At 39.6% G+C, this 26,207-nt stretch overlaps 1 protein-coding gene across 1 annotated transcript in view; it reads right to left on the minus strand.

Annotated features, from left to right (window-relative positions):
* Positions 1-26,207, minus strand: part of rhoq (ras homolog family member Q) — a 43,538-nt gene that overhangs the window by 9,761 nt on the left and 7,570 nt on the right. Inside the window, exon 3 of the mRNA XM_079560617.1 lies at positions 4,362-4,526. Coding sequence (XP_079416743.1) covers positions 4,362-4,526 — 165 coding nt within the window. The remainder of the gene's footprint in view (positions 1-4,361; positions 4,527-26,207) is intronic.

Consider the following 26,207-nt stretch of genomic DNA (forward strand, 5'->3'; position numbering starts at 1 on the left):
ACACTTTGACAGCCTTAACAGCAATAACCAATTAGCGCAAACACGTCTCCCTCGCTGTGCGTCGAAACGTAGCAATCAACCCTTTCTGTGATTGCTATAATTTGCTGCCCCGTTCGCACCCGGCGAAAGGGCGGGGGCAAGTTACGAGAGCAGTGGATAAAACAGCCGTAAACATGGCTCGACGTGGCATAAATCTCACGCCCACTCCGCTCGCTTCAGTGCCGTGAGCCGGTGCGGCCGCAGTTGCCAGGAAACACCAACCCAAAAAAAAAAAAAAAGCAAAGAGAGGGATTTCTAGGTTTAAGAGCGGCACATATGCTCCAGGCGCAGGGCTGTTAGGGCTGAAGGGAGAGTGAGAAACGCAGTCTATTGAGGCCGAGATACGGAGCAACGCTCATTTAAAATAGGTCTGCTTTCTAGGCTGGCAATGTGTCAGTGGGCGCTGCAGAGGAGTTAGGTATTGGAAAGGGTTTTTTAACACAGATGAGTAGGGTTTGATTCAGTCCAATGTAAAGTGACATAGATTCCTGCAAGTTCTACATGTAAGAAATCAACCTAATATGCCCTCTTACACAAAACCCACCAACCCTGTACGTTAGACTTCAGCAGAGAAGCTCTAAATCTCACGTCATTATTGTAAGACAGATGTTTGTGTCGTGGTTCGAATGCCAATCAAACTGGCTAACAGCAAATTTTGTGTCTAAAGTGTGAACTGATTAAGTACAATTTCAATCTGAAAAGACAGAATGTGTTTTATCGAACATGAATCATGATTGGGGCTCAGACCCCGGCGGAAGATTGCAGTCACAATATGGAATACATGGCGATGATGGATGAATCTTCCCCCAGAGCCCGGACACTGGTGGTGGTAGAAAGAGACCCGGGGCGGCCGGTCGACAAGGGGAAACTGCCGAGTGATTGACCGGGGAGCTTAAAGGGGGGGTATTAAGCTTTTTTCAATCACATAGCACCAGTCTATAGCACACTACAATGATTTAAATGCAGTAAATTAGAATAACTGCCTTGTATAAAATTGCTCTCTCAAAATGGCTGTAGCAAATGTCTTGAAATAGGCCTCTGTCTCTTTAAGAACCTCTGACCCTTTCAGACACGCCCCCATCCACATGCTGTCTGTGGCATCAGTGGGGAGGGGGTTCTGCTGAGGAGCAGTGGTTGGTTACTCGGCTGGTGACGAAAGCTCGGAGGCGTCTCCAGGAGGTGGGGGCGTTCCTAGGAGGACTCAGGCAAAGCTATCCCTAAAATGGCTGCCATCAGAGTTTTTACAAATTACTCAAAAATACGTGAATGTGCCAAGGCAACACTTCAGGCATGTTTTTAATGAGGGAATGACATAATAACATGATGTAAAGCTTGAAAAAGTGGATATTGCATAATACCCCCCATTTAAGATGGGGATCCTGGGCGATGAATGGCTGAAGCAGGATGAACAGCTGCGGTGATTGGCTAACTCGAAGGTGCGGCAATCCAAAAATGTTTAAACTACCTCGCCTCACAAAAGTGTTTTTCGTATCTCATTGTTATCTTCATCAAAACCCCAATGTAGCCGAATATAAGCACCAATTTCTTCAAGTACCATTTTAGTACACCTAATGGGGTGTTAGGCCTGAAAATGCTCTTTTATTTTCCACATTTTTAGAGTACGGTACTTATTTTGAAGTGTAAATCGATTTTGCAACAATACAAACAATGACATATTCTTTCCGTGTCTTTCGTCTAGATATGCAAGTGTAGCTTTTACAGCACAACAACTAAGCATTTTCTAAAAGAAAATAATAATTGAAATGGCAACTACCAACCAGAGCGGCTTTCAGATTCACCACCATCATTATGAAGAAAAACAAAGTCTACCTAGACGCTTATGCAAATGTTTGGCAGTGACAAAGCATGAGAGAAGAAGAACATCTGGAACCAAGTTGAGAAAAGTAGTTTTTTACTCTTTATTTTTATCTGATGAAAAGATGTGGCTCCATTATAAATTGTAAGAGTCTTTGCACACACGCTCTGAAAATGCACAACCTCCAGCTTCGATCAACTCTAACACAGACACACTAATGCAGTTACAGCACAGATGGTCCTCACAGGGTCAGGGTGACTGCCTCAGCCAAGGACAGTCTGACAGGGTGAACAAAGGAGCAGGTCAAATGGCCATCCTCACATAACATTATATTTTATATACACGGCACAGTTCGAGATCTATTCTGGTTTACGCACTTGAAGTGTGTCATAGATTAAAACATCAGGCGCCCACGCTTTGCTTGTGGACGCCTGGTATTTGTCAACATGATTTCTGCTGTACTTTCTGCAACCTGTCAACGTGAAACGACCTAAAATATGCAAACACTAAAAGCCTGTCAATTAAAAAGCACAATGCAGATGCTTGAGACTGAACCTGTCTAATTAAAATTCTGTTCACTGTGCAGATCATTATTTTCCCCAAATTGTGTAGCCTTAAAGCAGTGGTTTCACTATGGATAATATCTCTCGGTCATTCTGATGGACAGGGTTGTAAAAAATCCATCATTAATTCATCTCTAATTATATGCATTTTTTAAAGAAATGTATATGCAGTATAAATATAAATGGAGCTTAACGAAACATGATCTGAACAGAAACATGGACAGAAGAATTTTGCAACAGAATTGTGTTCAACCTAATGCGTAAAAGTCTCAAAGGAGGACGACTTATTCAGCGCATTATCAGCTCGTCAGTATTAAAGGAGCTATACCTGGTTTTTTTTCTAGTTAGGAAACGAAAATAGTTTTGTCTCCTTTAGTATATTGTAAACGCAGACATTTGTGGGGAATACACTGTAGATCTAATTAAAATTCCTTTGTATCCATTTCATGAACTCTATTTTTGTGTAAGTGACCCTGAAAAGTGACCCTGCAAATTGTGTAAAGTGCCTATAAACATGTCCCTGTGAAGAACTGGGATGCTATAAATATATTAGGAAGTTAGTACGTCAACCAACATTTTAATTTAGTGGTTCCCTGTTTCATTGTTTGAAATGAAAAAAAAAAAAAGGTATAGGGTATAGGGCAGGGGTGCCCAAACTTTTTGTCTCCGAGGGCCAAAATGAAAAAGTGCCTGTGAGTCGTGGGCCAAACACGGCGATGTCAAGCACGAAACACATATTTAACTGCAAATTATAAAGTTACTTTTTTATTTCCTTTTTTTTTTTCGATAGCCTACATTTGCATTTGATTTTATCTATGCAAATAACATGCTATATTAAAATAAATGGTAACTATGGCAAAAACCTAATTTTAGTAAAACAAAAACAATTGTAACAATTTAGTGCAAAAAAAACACCTGCATTTACAGAACCAACAGTAACTTTACCTCATTCGTTAACTTAAAATGCCACATTAGATCATTTTGAAAGTGTCAGTTCAGCATCAATTCTTTTATAAGTCAATTTTTAACATATACTGCTGTTGACGTCAACAACCTTTGCAATAAAAGTTGGAAAACTGAGATAGTTGATGCTACAACACTGTGATTAATAAATACCAAGACATCACAACCGTTTTTCCTTAACTCAGTGAAAGGAGTGAAACAGCGCCCCCAATTTGACTCTCCTGGTCAAAAAGTGTACTGCATCCATATTTACCATTGAGAATGAATGGAAGAGAGTTAGTATTAACCACACGCAGCGCAAAAGTAGGTCACTCTCTGGCGGGCCAACAGAATTGTTTTGGCGGGCCCCACTTTGGGCACCCCTGGTATAGGGCCTTTAAAGGAGCGAGATACAAGTTTGTCATTTTATGCTCACTACTGCCACCTCAGGTCATACGTGTAAGTGCAGCTTCTATATTAAGCTTGTGCATGACGGCACTTCAAACCCAAATTAACAACATTTTGAGTGACAGTGCAGGATTTTAGAGGCAGTTGTGGTGAACAGGTCAGGGCTCATTCTACACATTAGGACATGGCTGTATAGTCCCTTTAAAGTTCATATTTCACTGTTACAAATGCACATTGGAGCTTAGTGTTTGCATTTTCTCCATTGTAACGTAATGTTTAAGAAACAGTGGGCGAAAGGGGCAGTATTTAGCAGTTTGCATTGTGCGTCTTTGAGGCCTGCACTTCACGCACTGTCCGATCTGTATTCATCCAATTCCATGCGCTTTCAGCTCCAATGTGAGAACCATCGCTGCACGAAAAAGCCATAAAAAAAAATGCAACGCAAAACCCTGCTTTAGAGAGAGACCCCTGCGTGGTCAGAGACAGTGCCGTGCTGCATTTGGACTTTGATTACAGCTTGATTTTCAATCCATTTTCAATCCATTCAGGCAAAATTAGAATGACCTTCTAATAGCACTAATCGACTGACTGACCTGTGTCCCGATGAGCAGGTAGGGCACACTGGGGGCGTACTCCTGCAGCTCTGGGACCCACTCCTCCCTGACGTTCTGGAAACTGGCCGGGTTCACCACCGAGAAACAGATGAGGAACACGTCTGTCATGGGGTAGGACAGGGGCCGCAGCCGGTCATAGTCCTCCTGTAAGCAGACGGGACAGAGAGGTCAACATGCTGCAAAGTTAGTGCTTTTACATGTCATTGTCACACATTAAACAGAGCAGTACTTTCAATTTGTTTGGCATCAAATAGTACTTTAACTGCAGCTTAAACACAGCAATGTTTTTGTGGAAATAAATAATAGGCCTCTGTGTAAGTGTACCTGAAGACAGAAACATCCAAGGCACTTTCTGTCTGTCTTGTGAGTTGGAATGACAGAAACGCCGTCTCAGAGCCCACTATCAATCCTCCCGTATCTAAATAGTATTTTATCTGATACTAGTTCTCAGTAGCAAGTATTTACTGGTATCATACTTGTACCTTTTAATAGTACCCAGCCCTAGTTTCACCTTAACCTCTTAACTCCCACCTGAACAGATCCCATTTTCTCCAGTTTGGCTTTACCCTAATCAAAAAGCTTCTTGGGGGCACAAAAATAGCCACAAAAAATGAGAAGAAAAAAAAGGATGTAAATGCAACAAAATTGTGACAAAAACTCAACCAAAGAGTGACAAAAATTCAACAAAAATGTGACAAAAATTCAACAAAAATGTGACAAAAGTTCAACAAAAAATGACAAAAATTAAAAAAAAATGACAAAAACTCAACCAAAATGTTACAAAAATTCAACAAAAATGTGACAAAAATTCAACAAAAAAATGACAAAAATTCAACAAAAATGTGACAAAAACTCAACAAAAAAAAGAAAAAAATTCAACAAAAAAGTGACAAAAATTCAACAAAAATGTGACAAAAACTCAACAAAAATGTGACAAAAAAGAATTTAAAAAAAAACATAAAAAAGGTGACACAACACAGCAACAACGCAAAGAAAAAGATCTGTTTTGTGGGTCTTAGCTTTCAAATGAGGTGTTACACAGGCCTATATAATAGCCAAAGAGGACAGAATGCATTTGGTCACATATATGGTCACATATATTTGTTTCTTGTTTTTTCACATCTGGTTCAGTTTGAATACTATACTAATGATGTTTAGACTCTCGCTTAAATAGGAAAATGTATTTAGATTTTAAGTAGGCCATGACTTCCCGTTAACATTACATACATAAAAAACTCTTTAAATCTCAAACTGAGACAAACTAACTTTAAGCAATTTCTTCCTTTACCACAGAATGAACGTATTACCACAAAATAGGTACAACTACTACTACTACTAATCCTAGTAAAACTACTGCCACAGAAAAGGCGGAAAAAAGTAAACTGCACCGTCACTGACATGACTCCGTTTTTTCTGGAGCAGATCTCGAGTTTGACCTTCACATTGTTGTGGTTTCCTCCTCTGCACAAAGAGAAGCTGCAGAGAAATCCCACATGTGCCGCCCGCTCACAACAGCTGAGCCCAGGTCACTGCCATTTACTATAAATAAACTATTGTAAAGTCTGGTGTAAAGGGACGAGGGAATGACGAGAATGAGCACAATTACAAAAAAAAAAAGAAAGAGAACATGTGACAAAGTGCACAATATCAGCAGCTTGAGCGACCTTTTTGGATATTCATTAAAAAAACACTTCTTTGTCAGATGTTATAGCTTTTCTGGTGAAACATCAAACTGTTACTGTCGTGCTGCTATTAGCTGTGCTGCTAATTATCGATTCATTTTGACTCCAATGTCGAACGAGGACAGATATGAAGCCCTTTAGGATCTCAAGACACAGCCAAATAAGTCAAATCAAGTAAATTTCAATCGTTAACCTCTTAACCCCCACCTTAAAGGGACCAGATGCAAGTTGGTCATTTTATACTCACTACTGCCACCTCAGGTCTGACGCATAACTGCAGGTTCTATTTTAAGCTCGTGCATGACGGCACTTCGGACCCGAATGAACACCCTTTTGAATAGGGCTGGGTGATATGGCCAAAAAAACAAAATCTCGATTTTTTTTTTTACTCAGTTTGGACGATCACAATTTTAATTGATTTTATTTGAAATAAACTTTCAAATAGGCTCCTGATTACTGAGTCCTGCTCATTAACCTCTTAACTCCCGCCTGAACCGAGAGGATCTTTTTCTTCACGCCATCAGATGTTTTTTCCATAATTTTGTGTTCAACTCATTTTTTTTAACTTTTTGGTCATTTTTTTGGTCATTTTTCGTAATTTTTTTGTAATTTTTCGGCATTTTTTTGTCATATTTTTATCATTTTTTTGTCATATTTTTATCATATTTTTGTCATTTTTTTTGTCACATTTTTGTCGTTTTTTGGTCACATTTTTGTCATTTTTTTGTCACATTTTTGTCATTTTTTTGTCACATTTTTGTCAGTTTTTTCTTCAATTTTTTGTCAATTTTTTGTCAATGTTTTCTCACTTTTTTGTCACATTTCCATCATTGTTTTCGTCTAAGTTCTATTTCTATTTTCACAGTAAAGCCAAACTGGAGAAAATGTGCTCGGTTCAGGTGGGGGGTAAGGGGTTAATATTTCATAATGTAACTACAATTAGGCCCGTTAAGAGAACATAACCCTTTATTTAAAAATTGTTATTTGTGTTTTAGATATTCCTTGTCTGCTCTCAAAAGTAAAACTTCTTAGGGTTGAGTCTCCATGGAGACTAAAGGGAAAGGGGCGGAGTCAAATCAGAGCACAGTGAGAGAAAGGCACAGTCCTCTTAAATCACAAGACGTGGTCTTTGTGAAGCAGCAGAGATTGTCAGAAAGTCGTTGATTTCGCTACGGAGCATCTAAAACGCTGCTAAATTGGCCGCATGCGATTAAGATTCAGCCATTTTCCAAATCGTCTGTTTTTAAAAGCATGAATTAATTCGATTTATCGCCCAGCCCAACAGGTCTGAGCTGATTCTACACATTAGGACATGGCTGGAACATGTAGGGGGAGGAAAATACTTAGTTTTAACATTTTTAAACTCTGTATAGTCCTTTTAAGTGCATTTTCCTCTGTTCAGCTTTACCCAAATCGAAAAGGTTACAGCCTATAGGCCAACGTAACACCTCATTTGAAAGCTAAGACATTGTTGACGCGTTTTCATCACTTTTTTTTAATCTTTTTTTTTTTTCTCATTACTTTTTTGTTGTGTATTCGTGACATTTTCATAGTTTTTTGGGTGGATTATTGTCACTTTTCTGTTGGTGTTTTGTGGCTTTTTTGTTGCGTTTTCATCCTCGTTTTCATCACATTTTTGCCGCCATTTTGACCCTTTTTCCAAGGAGCTTTTTAGACTTGGGTAAAGCCAACCTGGAGACAATGTGCTCGGTTCAGGTGGGGGTTAAGAGGTCAATATCATTCTTCAGGGCTGCACAATGAATCGCTATTGAACCATAATCCTAATTTGAATAATTATAATTAGCAAACCACAAACACTGGAGGTTCCAAATTTAATGAGAAAATGTCCAGTGCATTTTTTCCCCCCAAGAATCATGCGGCGCAACAGCATCCATTTTGCCCTTTCTGCTGCTCGCCCAGCTCACTAATTGACACATGTAACACTGTCTATTGTGAGCCTCCACATCGAAAACCCTCTGCCCGAGCGTATGAATATTCATGAGGCGTTTATCTTGGAGAGGGGCCTATAAACATCCCCATGTATTTCGTGCGGGATCAATCCGTGCCCAGTAATGAGAAACGACTCAACCGGACCATCTCCAAACGCAGCCAATCAATCCCCCTTGTCCTGTTCGGGGGAAATTAGCTCCTAAACGTGCCTCAAATCAAAAACAAATGGTCCGGGGAGTCTCGCTGTGGCGCGCGGGGAGAGGGAGGGAGATGAGACGAGACGAGACGGGACGGAGGGGCAGAGCATGACAGTTTTTTGATGCTCTCAGCTCGTTCGTGACAAAACAAATTGGTTCAAAGTGACTACAAGTACAGAAACAAGGGGCTGTGACATGAGGCAGAGTTGCTTCACAAAGGCAGTTGAAGGATGTTAGACCGGGCCAAAAAACTTCTCCCAAATCTCAGTACGCTTAGTTTATTAGCTTCAGAATGGGGTCAGCACGATCACTTTCAGATGCCCCTCCTGAGTATAATATAGCCCTTTATGTTTATTTAAGCTGGCACTGGGACAAATGGAACCCTGCCTTGGCAACTTCTACAGCTTATTATCAACAACAAACTAAAAAAAAAACATGGAGCCCTTAACCTCTTAACTCCCACCTGAACCGAGAGGATCTTTTTCCTCACGTCATCAGATTTTTTTTTCCATCATTTTTTTGTTGGGTATGCAACTCATTTTTGTAACTCATTTTTTTTGTCTTTTTTTGTCACATTTTTGTCATTTTTTTGTAAACTTTTTGTCAATTTTCGATCACATTTTTGTCATTTTTTCGTCTAATTTTTGTAATTTTTTGGTCCATTTTTTTTCACATTTTTGTAATTTTTTTGTCACTTTTTTGTCACTTTTTTGTCATTTTTTGTCACTTTTTTGTCTTTTTTTTGGTCATTTTTGTGACATTTTTGCCACTTTTTCATCCATTTTTCGTCACTTTTTTGTCAAACATTTCTCACTTTTTTGTCACATTTTCACAATTGTTTTCGTCTCAGTTCTGTTGCTATTTTCACACCTTTTTTCCAGAAGCTTTTGGATTGGGGTAAAGCCAAAGTGGAGAAAATTTACTGGGTTCAGGTGGGAGTTAAGGGGTTAAAGAGTGCTATAAGAGATACAATGGAGAAATAATACTGTTTAAAACAATCACACATAAAATTATCAACAAAGGCCTTTATTTAAAAACTTGGCAACAAGAAAATCACTTTTTTTTGCCTATGCTTTTCAATCAAGATTCATTCAGTTCTCATGTGAATATTTTTTTAAACGATTAGGAGCTTCATGTATTAGAGAAGACTGAAACGGCAAAACCAAACTAGGTGTTTTATTCTCCAAGAGCTTTTGAGATCTGCCAATTCCAAGCATTGAAATTATGATTATTTGTGCCGCGCTAAACTTCCCCGTCTGAACCGATTTGCATGCACGCCGCTGATTTGAAGCGGAGAGTGCGAACAAGAGACTGGAGATCCTCAAATGGCTGTGTTTTGACATGAGCTGTCCTAAAGGTTTACATGTGGCTGAGGCGCACCAATAATGAGGGTAAAAATAGTGCCGCGCTGACAATGTGTGCGTATGTGGAGATGTGTTATTATGACGTGCCCTGGCTACTGTCTGCCAACCCAAGAGGCTACTGACACCGCCGTCTGGGCTGGAAAGATTTTGGAAAAAAAGGGTGATTTTTTTCCGACAAGGATTCCAACACTGATTAGTAGATTTCATAATAAAGGTCACATGCTTGTCAGAACATGTCTTAATCTCTTAAATCCCAATGAGACAGGGCGTTTACTTCCCAGCGTTGGTTATTATATTATTACCTAAATCAGGAGTTTCAGACTGTTCCCAATAAACCCCCAGACGTTCCCCAATCCAAATCCAAATTTACCATAAAAAACACAGTTTGGGAACCACTGTATTCCTTCGATAATAGATGGGGAGGTGAAATATGAGAGCTAGTGTGTGTGTGTGTGTGTATGTGAGTGAGTGTGTGTGTGTGTGTGCGTTAAGGTTTTGTTTATTATTATTATTTAATTTTTATTGTATTATTATTACTGTTATCATTTTGTTTGATTTGATTGCATCTACTCTGCTGTTTTCTGTTCTATTTTTCTTGGACATTTTTAGGACCCCCATGAAAACGAGATGATTCATCTCATGGGGCTGATCCTCTAATAAAATGTTCATAAATAAATAAATAAATCAATGTGACGATGCAATGAACTCAGGCCACTAAAACCAAACTTACTCAAGTAGTATAACGTCACTTGAAAATAGATTTACTCAAGCAGTAATAAAAAGTAGAAACCTAAAAAATGTTTTTACAAGCAGAGGTGGGTTACAGTAGTACTTGAGTAACTTTTTCAAGACAGTGTACTTATTAGAGTAGCTGTACTTTTTACTGCTTTTTATTGCAATGAAGTATCTTTACTCTTATTTGAGTGAAAAAAGAATGTAACTTATGCCACCGTTAGAAAAGTCACTGAAGCGTGAAGTTGACTTAAAATAGTTTGTGTTTTGTTCCCCTTTTGATTCAGAAATATATATTTTAAAAAAACATATTCTTACCACCTCCCTTAAATGAATAGGCCACCGTTTTTCCATGCTGAGATATGTTCTGAGATATGTTCTCTATGTTCTCTGATGCGTAGACAGGGCGTTTACTTCCCAGCGTTGGTTATTATATTATTACCTAAATCAGGAGTTTCAGACTGTTCCCAATAAACCCCCAGACGTTCCCCAATCCCAATCAATGTGACGATGCAATGAACTCAGGCCACTAAAACCCAATTTACTCAAGTAGTATAACGTCACTTGAAAATAGATTTACTCAAGCAGTAATAAAAAGTAGAAACCTAAAAAAAAAACTGAAATAAGAGTAAAAAAAGGGGACTAGATGCAAGTTGGTCATTTTATACTCATTACTGCCACCTCAGGTCATGCGTGTAACTGCAGCCTCTACATTAAGCTCGTGCGTGACGGCACGGACCCAAACTAACACCTTTTTGAGCGACAGTGCAGGATTTTAGAGGCAGTTGTGAGTTGTGGTGAACCGGTGTGAGCTCATTCTACACCTTAGGACAAGGCTGGAACATGTAGGGGGAAGAGAATACATAATTTTAAGATATTTGAACTTCGCATAGTCCCTTTAAGCGCAAAAGTCTGGATTATGTTTCAGTGACAAGCAGAGGTGGGTTAGAGTAGTCCTTGAGTAACTTTGTCAAGACAGTGTACTTATTAGAGTAGCTGTATCATTCAGTACTTTTTACGGCTTTTTATTGCAATGAAGTATCTTTACTCTTATTTGAGTGAAAAAAGAATGTAACTTATGCCACCGTGAGAAAAGTCACCGAAGCGTGAAGTTGACTTAAAATAGCTTGTGTTTTGTTCCCCTTTTTATTCAGAAATATATATTAAAAAAAAAAATATCTTACCACCTCCCTTAAATGAACAGGCCACCGTTTTTCCATGCTGAGATATGTTCTGAGATATGTTCTCTATGTTCTCTGATGCGTACCTGTCTGGTCGTTGTGCGTGCCCTCAGTCACAGACAAAGACTAAAGCCTCTCCCAATGTATTCCTATAGCTCCAGACGGGGGTGAAGTTGGAAGTGACCAAGCTCTTCCACGGGCACACACAAACATCCATGTGGACCCGATTTAGACTTCACTTTATTTGTATGTGATAAATAAGTTAATATTTCACCAGAAAGTGGCTAAAAAGAGTGAAAATGTGTGCATTTATTCCGTCCTACACACGGTTTGTGAATAAGGATGTGTAGAGGCATTCCACTATTTTATTATTGTAATTTCCAATAGTCATCTGGTTTTTGTTTTTATTATTGTGTATTATTATACGGCTCTTCACAACGTAAGTAGAACGCTCTATTGATTTGAATGGGATTTTCCAACGTTCTACCGGTCATTATTTACTGATACAGGACCTCTGAAAAAAATAATGACCGCTGCCAATGGCAACGCAGTTCGTGCTTGTAATACAGGTCTTTCATGTCACTCCGCATTTAGTAGTAGCGGACACTGTCTCTGTCCCCGTCACTGCGAGAGAAGTTGGGGGAATCGCTTGTGAAGTTAACGGGAGTCCGACATTCAACTTACCCAGAAATTCACCACCATTCTAAACTCTGAGTATAAAAGGAGTATACAGGCACCAAATTCAGTGTGAGGGAAAAAGTTGTTGTATTCTCTTGTTCTGTTGTTGTACAAAAATTGCCAATGACTCTGTTTTTGTGAGGCTTGCACTTCGGCAACTTGTTGAACTAGTGAATGAATGCATCTTTATTTTTCTTGTCTGTTTTTATGTATCTATTTTTATGTATCTTGTACTGCAAAACTAATTGCCCCATTGGGGACATGAAATAAAGTGAAGTGAAGTGAAGTGAAATTCCTCCAACTGCACCTTCATCTAAGTAGCTTGGCGAGCTATTAGCCTTGCTGCTACTAGCCTAGCGCAAACTTTTGGGAACTCTTTGCCGCGTAAGTCATTAAATAAACCTTTCGGCCTTCATGAAAGTGTATGAAGTGTATGTTGTGTGTGTTCAGTTGGCAAATGGCCGTATAATAAGCGGGATCATGTATAGAACGCTGGTCGTTATCGGGAAAATAAATACCGTAAATGCACTAATATAGGCCGGGGCCTTTATTTACTCAAAGGCATCTAGGACCAGGCCTTTATTGGAACCAGGCCACAATTAGAGACAGGCCTTTATTTCTATTTGAGCAAAACAGACGACCAGGAAAATTAAGAAAAACGAGATTTGTGTCCATTTGCACCTAAAATTTATTAATTAACATTGCAAACCCTCTCCCAGCGGCTGGAACATCGACGCCTTTTATTTTGTCGGGACAACAGGAAGTGTTTCGTTGCTATTAGCGGAGCATTGACATCAATGTCACTGCAGGTTTCTACTTCGTTTTTACCACGGACCGGATTATTTGTTGTTATCTTGTGTAAAAGGCGAGTTTAGACGGAGCGTTTGTGTTTGTGATCGATCATGAGACTGACCCGAGAGAAGACGAGACGCTCGCGCTGATCGGAGGCGTTATTATGAGGCGTGGGACTGACCTGCACACGGAGCAGCTGGACATGCTTTGAGGACGCGATGGTGACTTTATTAAAACCCTGGAGGGTCACACAACTCTCCCCCTGTTTCCAAACATAGTCACAGGAGGTTTGAAAAGTGGCTAAATCTGTGTCAAAGTTACGCTCGGATCAGCTTACTTACAGCTTACTTCCTGCACTTGAGTTTTTATTTTACAAAATGAGACAAATTCCTAACATGGGGAATATTTCTACCGCTATAGTTTCTAATAAAAGCCCCGGCCTGTTTTAGAGACCGGCTTTAATTTGCCTCCGCCAGCCGCGAACCAGGCCACTGTTAGAGACCCGGCCGCTAATGGAATACAGGCCAGTATTAGAGAATTTACGGTACCTTCAGGTTCGCCCTGTCGGTACTTATTTTCCTGATAATGACCAGCGTTCTGTACATTATCCCTTATTGTTTTGTGGGAGTATCTGAAGCTGCACCATGTGGCTAAGACAAACTTCCCCATTAAGGGACAATGAAGTGTAGCATACCATAAAACACAGTATGCAGAGGACAATCCATTAAGTCTTGTGACCTTCTGAAAAAGTAAAGACTGTGAAAAACCCACAGCCTCGGAAGAATACACGGTAACATAATGAGGTCAGGAGGTGTAGAGGGCGACACAGCCTCCCTTTACGTGTGGTGACATTTGGCTCGGTTACATTCTTACTGTGCCACCGTTTGACAGCAGTGACTCATCCGCGGCTCACACCGGTTTCTCTATAACCTCACTCCTCCTCAGGGAGAAATCTGCTCTTTCCCAAAGTCACGGACCCGACATGGCCGCCAGCGCAACAACAAGTCCGGACAAAAGCTTCTCACCGACTTTAGTTTCTGAAAGACGGGTTTTACCGTATCCAAATCTCGATCATTTTCTGGAGAAAGAAAGAGCTGTTTTTGCCAATGCGATTTTATGAGGCTGTAGGGATGATTTACGGGCTGATTCTTTGAAGATCTGTTTGATGTTGGTTCAAATTCGTGAAATGGAAACGTCAAAATATAAATGTATCAATAATGAATAATTAGCTTGTGGTTTTTATTTGGCAGCTTTAATGTTTGTAGTTTGTTTGGAGTTTTTCATCATAGACAAAGACTCTTTCAGTTCTCTCACTTCAGGAGGTGGACACAGCAGATTGTTCAGTAGAAGTGGGGGGAAAAAACAGCAGTCGTAGCTAGCGTTAGCTAACATTAGCATTAGCACGATGCTAATATGTTGCATCATGTTAGCATTCTACGCTATTTATGTATTTATGGGCTGTTGAACTACTTTGCTCCTTTGTATTTTTTTTTAGTAGAAAACTATATTCAGAATTCAGCATTTGTTTAAGTAGTTTTTGAATAATTAAAGAAAGTTTAGATTTTTCTCCGAATTGTTTTCCCCCTTAACTTCAAACATGGCCAAATATGGATAATTCCAGTGCTGCCGTCTGTATCTATCGACTGTCTTCTGTAGAGCAGTTTTCATGAGACTTGAACGTTTTTTTCTAGACTTATATTATCGATGATGAATAATTAGTTTGTGGTTGTTATGTTGCAGTTGTGGAGTTTCCATCACAGACAAAGACACTTTCACTTCTCTCACTTCAAGAGGCTTCGTCAGTAACTAACAAGCAGGAACCTGGATTTATATAGTTGCGAGGGGTGTACCATGGAATTGGTTCCACTTATTATTCTAAAAGCCTATGACTTATTATAATAGCTGTTATTGTATAGGAGTTCGGGAAATTCCACAGTTCATAGAGATCCGCCATTTGCAGCTGTTAGCATACATTTCCATTGACTAACATTAGCTAAAAACAGTATAAAAAGTGGAGAAAAAAGCCGTGGCTGCTGAGTTACTGCTGGTAAATACATCTAACTCACTGTGGTGTCCAAGTGTTTTAATGTGAAGTAACTCCAGTATTTTAACCTCTTACCACCCGCCAAAACCAAATGCATTCTCTCCTTTTTATTTCCCTTATGTATTTTTGTCACTTTTTTATTACTTTTCTGCTGGATTTTTGACATTTTTTTAGGTGGATTTTTGTCATTTTTTTGCTGGATTTTTGTCATTTTTCTGCTGGATTTTTGTCATTTTTTTGCTGGACTTTTGTCTGTTTTTTTTGCTCAATTTTTGTCATTTTTCTTTTTTTCTTTTCTTTTTTGTCTTTTTTTGCTGGATTTTTGTCATTTTTTAGCTGGATTTTTGCCTTTTTTTTTGCTGGATTTTTGTCTTTTTTTGCTGGATTTTTGTCACTCTTTTGCAGATGTGAAGCCAGGCTCAGAAACACCTGGCCAGAGGATTAACCTATGTTTTTAGGGAAACCGGAGTACTGGGAGGAAACCTACGCAGACACGGGGAGAACATGAAACTCGAACCCAGGACCTTCTAGCTTTGAAACATGAGCTCTAACCACTGTGTCACCATGCCTACTACTAGACAGATGCCTACTTTCTATCTATAAACTTCCTCTGCTTCATGTAGCCAAACATCATAAGTCCCTGTTATAAGATCCAAACTGATATCGCTGACTCTGGCATCGGCCTCCAAAACTTTCATACCAGCCAGACTATAGTCATAACAAGAATGAAAAGGACACTAAAAGAGAAATCTGACCCCATTCAACGAGAAATCACTGTTGTGCAATCTTCCAGTACAAGCGCTGCACTAGTTTAACATTTGCACACAAACAGCATCAAACTCACAGAGACCCGAGACAGAGCGGGTTTTCAGACTGTTTACTGTAAACGGCCGCTGCTCTGAGCCTCACACTGGCTGCCTTTATATCCACAGCTCATCAGGATCCGGGAAAACCGACTTGCGCAAGTAGATGTCAAACACAACACAAGCAGACACACACAGTGACTAACTACATTTACAAAGTACCTAAAGGAGATGTGTTTTTCATGTGAACACTTGGTTTGGAAAGGGAAAACTAATGCAAGCAATAAACATGAAGCATCTGGGCTTAAAAGTTCAAATAGTTTACTAAATGTTATGGTAATGGTGCCTTCACTGTCATTTAAATAAGTATTTGATGGGCTTTATGAACATTATTATTGTTGTGGTTCTGAATAGTGTTCATTTTGTGCCCACAAATTTTGTTTTTGAGTGTAGCTTTAGCTAATTCAATTCCTGACCAAAACATTAAAAATGCCATTTGGATTTTACTAACTGTTCTGATCTAGAGTTGCCAGATCTGGTTCAGCAACACTATGTGCACAAAGAATCAGCCGACGACCTGGACATCCTGAATGCAGAGCCACCTTATCCAATGGGCTAGCAGGGGCTGGAGCCCAGGGGCCTACCAGTCAGGGCCAATCAGAATTAATTAAAGGGGGGGTACATGAGGGCACATTCACGTATTTTTGAATAATCTGTAAAAACTCTGATGGCAGCCATTTTAGGGATAGGTTTGCCTGAGTCCTCCTAGGAACGCCCCCACCTCCTTGAGACGCCTCCGAGCTTTCGTTACCAGCCGAGTAACCAACCACTGCTCCTCAGCAGAACCCCCTCCCCACTGATGCCACAGACAGTGTGTGGAGGGGGCGTGTCGGAAAGGCTCAGAGGTTCTTAAAGAGACAGAGGCCTATTTCAAGACATTCACTACAGCCATTTTGAGCTATTTTATACAAGGCAGTTATTCTAATTTACTGCATTTACAGACCAACAGAAGGTTTCTTCATCATTGTAGTGTGTTATAGACTGGTGCTATGTGATTGAAAAAAAGCATAATACCCACTCTTTAAAGGGACTAGATGCAAATTGGGCATTTTTATACTCACTACTGTCACCTCAGGTCTTACGTGTAACTGCAGGTTCTATATTAAGCTAATGTGACAGTGCAGGATTTTAGAGGCAGTTGTGGTGAACAGGTCTGAGCTCATTCTAAACATTAGGACATGGCTGGAACGTATGTAGTAATGTAGGGGGAGGAAAATACATTAACATTTCTAAACTCCGTATAGTCCTTTTAAACAAACTACGGGAATAAATTAATCATTACATTTCAAGTAATTTAAGCTACAAGTGCATTTAAATGTATCAAATGTCAAATCAAGTTGAACACTGGTGTAAAAGATCTGCAGTCTGTATTTAATGTTATCAAAACAAAACACGAGAGAGTGGGGGAAAGCGAAGGAAATCTCTGACTGCACTTTTGCTCAATGGCTTTATTACTATTTTCAGTTTATATTTTGCCAAAAGTAGCTCAAAGTAGTGTAACTCAGCTACATTTTTGAAACAGGAATATGTAATACAAACATAACATTTTATAAATTGTAATATAGAATATATTCAAATTTTTAAGTACCAGTAACTTGCCCAACACTGTCCAAGTCTTGTGTTTTCATGTATCAGTGGGCCAAAGTTGAACTTCTGTCTTGGAAGACGATAAAAAAAATCTATTCTATTTTTTTCTATTCTAAACAGTGAGCACATTTCCGAGCAGAACCAAATTTACAAATGGGCTGAGCGTAAAACGAGCTGAATAAAGAATATTGTGTCTGTGTGTAATCTGAGACGATATGCAAAACACTGCTCTGTTTCTCCGCCGTCACGAGGGGATGATGTTTATGTCATTAAGATCAACAAGAACAGGAAAGCCTTTTATGCTCCTGAGGTCGAGGGAACTTCCCAGTCAGTCCTATTTCACATTTATGTCTCACCAGTGACACGGCAGAAATAGAGGCCAGTGTTTTAAACCCCCCAAAAAATGTATTGACTTTCGACAGATGCTACTACTGTATCTATGGGTACTTCACTGCAGACAGTTCATTTGGACCTCATGTCTGTTCTATTCTTTGATTCTGAAACTTCTACGGTCAAATCAGTAATGTTTGTAAACCTTTACAAAAAGTCATCTTCTACATATTCATAAGTTCCATGGATCATTTTAGGCTGAGTTTGCAAAAATGCATTAAACCAGTACTTTAACAATACTTGGTTTACCACACTGACACCTAAACAATCTTTTTTCCAACACCTATACTACAAAATATGTCGTCTAGAACCAGAAAATTGGTCTGCAAATTTACAATATCGGGCTAATCTCCACGGCAAGAAATGTGTGAAAAACTGGAAGAAATTGTGGCAAAAATAAGTAAAAATTGGCACAAAAAAAAATGGGGTAAGTAGGGAAAATATAGTAAAAAAATGAGGGGCAATTGGAAACTTAGAAAAAATGGGGACAAGAGCAAGAAAAAAATGTGTAAAAATGGGGGGAAGGGTGATAAAAAACAAAAAAAAAATTGAAACAACCAAGTCACTTCCATTAACCTCTTGAACCTCCTGAACTTTCTCCAGTTCGGCTTTACCCAGATCTAAAAGCTTCTTGAAATAAGGGTCAAAATAGCGATGAAAAAGAGGATGAAAATGCAACAAAAGAGTTGAGTTTTGCAGGTCCTAGATTCCAATTGAGGCTTTACTCTGGCCTACAGGATGACCTTTTAGATTTGGGTAAAGCTGAAGCAAAGAAGATGCACTCGGTAAGAGGTTAATGCTGTCCCTGTACCACCAGCATCAAACTTTCAGTACCTGCTTTCGATACATTCATTTTTTCGATACTAGAAGTCATTTAACCCCTTAACTCCCACCTGAACCGAGCACATTTTCTCCAGTTTGGCTTTACCCCAGTCCAAAAGCTTCTGGGAAAAAAGCTGTGAAAAAAGCAACAAAACTGAGACGAAAACAATGATGGAAATGTGACAAAGAAGTGAGAAAACATTGCCAAAAATGCTGAATAATTGATGAAAAAGTGGAAAAAATGCCAAAAATTGACCAAAAAATGACAAAAAAAATGATTAAAAAAATTGAGCAAAAAATGACAAAAATGTGACCAAAAAATGACAAAAAATTGACGAAAAAATGGACGAAAAAATTACTAAAATGTGACAAAATGCTACAAAAAAATACAAAAATATGATAAAAATTTGACCAAAAAAGCACACAAATTTGACAAAAAATGGCAAAAAAAGGCAAAAATGTGATAAAAAAAAGACGAAAAAAAAAAAAGACAAAAAAGTTACAAAAAGGAGTTGACTACCCAACAAAAAAATGATGGAAAAAAAATCTGATGACGTGAGGAAAAAGATCCTCTCGGTTCAGGCGGGAGTTAGTCAGATATTCCTTTGTCACATCTCGTAATATTGCGATATACGATATATATTATGTCATGGCCGACTCCTGTCATGTGATGTGGCGAAACAGCCGAGCGCTCTGATTGTAAGTGGCGTCTGAAACGTATCAGATAAAAGACGTTAATGTATTTACTCCTTCCCCACTGTCTGTCTGTCTCTCCCTGTCTGCAGCTGAGTGCGCCGTCCCCTAAGATATTCATATTTCAAAGCCATTTCCAGTTTCTTCTCCCCCTCGCTCTCGTCTCTCTCTGGGACGTCTGGGGGTCACTGGGCCACAGCGGGACGGTGAGTCAACTCAAGACAAGCTCACGGCGCTGCACTGAAACCAGAGAAAGTGGGGCAAAGGTATTTCTTTTGCAATTCTATCGTCTCCAGGAAAGTTGAAATAATGTATCAAAGAACAGAAGGGGACACGCTGTGCACTTTTTTTTCCACCCAGTTCATGCATAACTTAACGTGAATGTGGATTTTTAAACTTTTCAATTAGATTCTGAAGGATTTGCTCCATGATTGTACTCTAAGGTGCTGCCAGTAAAACTACATATTTGTATTTTCATTATACAGATCAAACATTATACAGACACAGTGTTTCTTGAAGAGGAGAGCAGATGTCTGTGGTGAAAAAAAACCCACTTTGATGTTTCTGTTCGTGTTGTCGGAAGATTTATTACTCGAATTATTTCTCAAGAACCAGATTCCTTTGTTTGACTGGATGAGTTTGTAGTAGAGAAGAGGGAACAGGTGAAGTCGGTGTAATAAAGCAACACTGTCGCCTTAATGATAAAAGTAATTGGTTCCAGCCGTACTGATGGATCTGTTTGAGCCGTGATTTGGTTTGACTGTTGAACAATGAAGGAAATATGCATAATTGTAGTATATGGAAAAGCCCTCTGTTGTTGTTTTTTAAAGAGTTATGGTCCCATAATCACAATATGACTTAGACTTGTAAAATATAATGTCAAATATTGTCTTTTCCTTATCCTCTTAAAGGAACAGGCCACCATTTTTCCATACTGAGATATGTTCTTGCCTGAGCTTAGACGAGTTGATTGGTCTTTGTGCGTGTTGTTAGCATTTGGCCTCTCCCAACGTATTCCACATTTTCTCCAGTTCAGTTTTACCCAAATCTAAAAGCTTCTCGACTGGAGAGTTTATAGGCAACAGTAACGCCACATTTTAAGGCTAAGACCTAAAACATTTATGTCACAGTTTTGTCGTGTTATCGTCTCTTTGTTTTGTCTCTTGGTGCGGCTTTGTCGTTTTTTGGTGCGTTTTCATATTTTTTTTTTCCCTCTTGCTTTTTTTTTAATGCTTTTTTGTCATGTTTTCGTCACTTTTTCTGTATCTCTTTTGTCACTTTTTAAAATTATGTTGTTTTTTTCTGCATTTTCAATCTCGCATTTTGTCAGAAGCTTTTAGATTTGGGTAGATCCGACTGGAGAACAAGTGGTTTGTTCAGGTGGGGGTTAAGAGGTTAAAGCAGTACTAAGTAACTCTTGCCCTAGAGGCCATAAGCGCAACTGCAGGTGTCGTAGCAAGTTGCAAATTTTTAACTTTAACTTTAATTGTCTTGGAGAGTAAATACTACGCTGACAGAAAAGGCGAAGGGAGAGAGGGATATTGTACATCCAATTATACAATGGAAATCATTTTTTCACTCAAACTTGGCTGTAAATACTGTTTAAAATGACTTTAGCCCACAGTTAGCTTTCCCTGTTAGCATGTTAGCTTCTTCTTCATGATTCCATTAGTGTGTATTGGTGGCTCCGGTCCGGTGGCAGTCAAGTTGCAAACATGGTTTTCTGGCCAGAGACACCGGGGGAGATGAAAGACCCTCCAATCGTCCCATAAACACTTGTATTACCCCCACAGGGACTACGGAAAGGATTTATTAAGGGTAACACATTACTTAGTGCTACTTTAAAGGTGTATTATGCAACTTTTTATGCAAAAGAAAAAAACCTTGATTTTTGTGGTTAACATGGCGTATTTACTGCCCACCACAGTCGCCTCTAAATATTGATGTGTAATAACCATTAAAAAAGCAAAGAAAAATGCTGAAATTATGATAAAAGAACCAGATAAGTCATTTTTAAAACTCAAGTCGGGATTCAACACTTGTTCTGTACATAAATATTAATAGAACTGTTTTCTGTGAAAGGTCCCGACCCACCAGTTGAGAACCACTGCCCTAGAACTCCCTAAACTAAAAACTGAAAATGTCATGGCAATTTACCTCCAGTATTTTTAATGCTATTTTATAAGAATGCAAATAGTTATGAAGATCGATGTTGACTTGATTTTGTCGCAAAAAAGTCACACCAATCACAAAGACTGGTATTACTTGTATTTATGAAGTATAATGTCCTTTATCTATGCAGTCTTTCTATCTAAAAACCTGCTTACCCTGTAGTTTAGACATCTCAAACAGTCTGCAAAACGTTAGTGATTCTTTTTTTAGTTTAGAAAATCCATAATTCTTGTCTTCATCTCCGGACAGATGTTTTCAATAGTGGTTTAACTCCATTACTCCCAATGGAGCATCTGTTTTGGGTGATCAAAAGCTGAAGATTTAATTGCACAGCTGCTCAGTATTAAAACGAAGTAGCTCCTCCCCTCACGCTTTACCATGACAACCGTAGCATTTCCTGTTTCCCGTTCAGCCCATTCGTCCGTGCAGTAGTCGTCGGATGGAGGAGGGTGAATGAATAAGTAAAGACTCTCCTCCGAAGCTCGCCATGCGTTGAGACAAACAGACTTCCATATGGAGTTATTCAAAAGCAGCAGTGAGAGACGAGCCTGGGGGCGCGGCGGGGCACGGACTGCAGACGTCTACTGCCTACTACAGACAGAAAGCTATACACATGCCTCACAAAAGAGAGGGTCCCAGGTTCGATTCCGGGTCTGTGTGGAGTTTACTGGGTGCGATACAATATTTGAAAGCCATAAAGGCAAAAGATCGACACATTTATTGTTCTCATTATTTGCAAACATTCCAACAAACAGAGGAATGACGGGAAATTTGGATATTCAACCATGAATCGAACACAGCAGGCGACTTGAGGGGAAAAATTGTGCAAAATTCCCCCCAAAAAAGTTCATCCAAAACTGCAGTTGTCTTTGTTGAAACCACACCAAAGAATTTCTAGAGAAAAAAGTTCATCTATGTTGACAATGTTAAAGAAACTAAGATCTTCAGCCTGTTGAAATCAAATGGACCTTAGCCTATTCTTTACCCTTGATCAAGCCACAGATGCAAAAGGCCGAAGAAATATGACACAAGCTCTTTTAAAATGGAAGCACTGACAAAATGGAGCCAAGACAGGCAACCTGTTTAAATCACAATAATGACTATATCGACTTATTATTCAATAAATGACAAACTTGGGCTCAATATTTATCGAAGGTACATTATTGGCGGCACGGTATCGCAACGGTTAGCACTTGAAGAGTTCATTTGCAAAAGCAGATATCTCCGTTTTGAATTTTTTTCAAAATCGTTTTGTATATTTGTTATTGCACGCAACAGATGCCACTTCTGAAGCTAAAGTTGTGTGACTTAATATTTTTATGGCACTGAAACAAATCTGGTGATGAAAAACACTGCTATGTAAAGAGAAATGTTGAAGCATACATTGAGTTTTTTTCAATGGCACTCATCTGTTTTTGCGAATTAACTCTTGTGTTTCACAGAAAGAAGATCCCAGGTTCGATTCCCACCTGGACGGGGTGTTTCTATGTGGAGTTCTTCTTTCCGTGTCTGTGTAGATTTTCTGCGGGTACTCTGGTTTCCCCGACCACTAAAAAGATGTACAAACGTGAATAGTCCAGCCAGGTGATTCTGACCATCAGCCTGGCTCCACATCAGGGTGCAGCACTGCCATCGTTTTATGGGTCGCCCCAGCGGCATCAAAGGATGGGTCGAATGTAAAGGGAAGGTACTTATTCAAAAGCGGTTAGCAGGTTAGCGCTATGCAGAGACTTTGGGTCGAAGGCGGGGAACACTCTTGACGATATGCAAAAAATGATTAAGCCATAACGGTGGACAGGCCACACCAGCCAGTTTTAAAGGAACCACCATTTTTTACATACAGAGATTTGTTCTTACCTGAGCTTAGACGTGATGTACCTGTCTGGTCTTTGTGCGTGCCCGTGGAACTTCACCCCCGTTTGGAGCTATAGGAATACATTGGGAGAGGCCAAATGCTTGCAACATCTTTGGTCGTTTTGTGTGACTCAGGGCAGACAGGTACGTATCAACTCGTCTAAGCTCAGGTAAGAACATTATCTCAGTATGGAAAAACGGTGGCCTGTTCCTTTAAGTATTTTGCCAGATCAGATCTCGACATCATGGCTTTGAGTCTTGTAGAGAAGGGCTGATATTTCGTCACATATTCTTTATCAAACACTGAAATCACAAGTAGCCGGCTCGTTTAAACAGGCAAAACATCTGAATCTGAAAAAAAGAGATATTACAGAGCACACACGTCAGACATTCGTGACAGAGACCAGAGGTTGAGACAATGCGCCAGGTAAAACGTTTCAAGCACCGCCGAAGAAAACGAAAGCGGAGATAACTTTAATAGCTCTACTCCACAAACACACACACATTTCCCCACACACTCCCCCCGCCCATGCTCTCTCTCCCTCTTCTGTCTTCTCTCTAGGAGCCTTTGATCAAACACTGCTGCTCTAAACATTCACAGCTGGCCTTGTGCGGGACATAAAGAGGTCACTGGAGCCAGGAGCCACATAACTCCCTCTTTCTCTTCCTTCCCTCTTCCCTCTCTCCCCCTTTCCTCTCTCTCCCCCTTTCCTCTCTCTCTCTCTCTCTCTCTCTAGCGCCGGCTGCTTGACTTCTCCATTTCAGCGACGTTCAGAGTCAGCTAAAACAAACCACACGTTGAAACACAGCACAACAGACAATGAGCTGTTCCGCTTTTTACGCCGCTTGAGCCCCATCTGGTTTCTCCGCTCTCACAATATTACACATTTGTGGGTAAAATACGGCCCTAAATATGGGAATGATTTGATTTCTTTAAAGTTTTCAGAGGAACTCTTGCTTTATACTGTATGTCCACTGAGATGATCTGAAAATGATCTAAAAAAGAAAAAAAAAAAGCTCAGACCTCTCCCAAGGCATTGCTTCATAACGTTGACTAATCTACTAGACTTCTGTTGCCCACGCTAAGCGCTTTTGGGTGCATTTTCAGCCTGAAACTTTCAAAAATATTTAGTTTCAGATTCACTTGGAATTACTTCAGATCTAAAAATGAAGATGAAACTGAGTTGCATTTCAATATTACTTTTGAATAAACTTTCACCTCTTAAAGCCGAATTTAGTAACTAATGAATCCTTTCCGTACTCCCTCTGGGGTCATACAAGTGTTAATGGGATGATTCCCCCAATAATCCCATCTCCCCCTGTCTCTGGCCAGAAAACCACACTTGCAGCTTTCTCTGCACCGGGTCGGAGGCCCCAATACACACTAATGGAATCACGAAGAAGAAGCTGACAGGCTAATGGGCAAAGCTAAATGCTTGCTAGCGCCACTTCAGCAGTATTTACAGTCAAGTTTGAGTGAACAAAAATATCTCCATTGTGTAGTTGGATGTACAATATCCCTCTCTCCCTTTGTCTTTTCTGTCAGCAAAGTATTTACTCTCAAGGACAATTAATGAGTAAAAAAACGTAACATGCTACGACACCTGCAGTGGCGCTTATGGCCTCTAGGGGCATGAGTTACTTAGTATTGCTTTAACCCCACCTTAGCACATTTTTTCCAGTTCAGCTTTACCCAAATCTAAAAGCTTCTCGAGTGGAGTTCACAGCCTATAGGCCAGAGTAACGCCTCATTTGAAAGCTAAGGCCTGCAAAACGGATCTACGGTTTTAGCTCATGTCGATGCGTTGTCGTCACTTTTCCGACCTATTTTTGCTGTCGCCTGTTTTGTTGCACTTTTCTCATTCTGTTGATGCTTCTTTTTGCAGCGTTTACATCTCGTTTGTGTCGCTATTATGACACTTTTTTCAAGACGCTTTCAGATTTGGGTAAAGCCAAACCAGAGGTAATGTGCTCGGTTCAGGCGGGGTTAAGAGGTTGTGTTAAATTATGCTTTTCAGTAAAAGGTTTTCAATTTGAAAGCATTTTAGCTTCATTCTGAACACAATACCCTACTTATTGCAGTAGTTGATCACTTTGTAAAAATTTTGGCAGAATAATCGAGGCAGGGGGTACTCGGAGTATAAATACAGTACGACTCAAGGGGTACATGAGGCAGAAAAGGTTGGGAACCACAGGTCTAGCTTATTCCAGCGAAAGAAGCAAAGGAAAAAAAAAAAGTTAGCAACCATTTGTGAACGCATCAATTTACCCTAAATGTGTCGCATTTATCCAGAGAGGCCAAGCAAGATGTTTCACCTTAAGTTGGAGTCGAGCGCATTTTCTCCAGTTCGGCTTTACCCAAATCTAGAAGGTTCTTGACTGGGGTTTACAGCCTTTTGGCCACTGCCTCATTTGACACCTACAAAACTGATCTAAACTGCTCTTTTTCCTTGCATTGTTGCCACGTTTTTCACGTTCTTTTCCATCTCATTCGTACCCGTTTCTTGTTTCTCTTTTGTTGCTTTATTATGGTGTTTTCGTCAAAATTTTGTTGCGTTTTTGATACTTTTGTTTGCTCTTTTGTGGCTTTTGGTCACTTTTTTATGCTTGTTTTGGTTTCATTTTCATCCTTGTTTTCTCATTTTTGTCGCCATTTTGATTGTTTTTTTTTTTCCCAAGAAGCTTTTAGATTTGGAGGGAAAGCAACCTTCGTATTGCCTTTGCCAAACATCAGAGCATTAACTAACCCCAGTTTTTACGGCAAATAGAGACTGAAAGCAAACCCAAGGCATCACTTGGATTTGTTTACAATAATTCTCCACAG

The sequence above is a fragment of the Gobius niger genome, assembly GCF_951799975.1.
Source record: "Gobius niger genome assembly, chromosome: 7".
Classification (NCBI taxonomy): domain Eukaryota; kingdom Metazoa; phylum Chordata; class Actinopteri; order Gobiiformes; family Gobiidae; genus Gobius; species Gobius niger.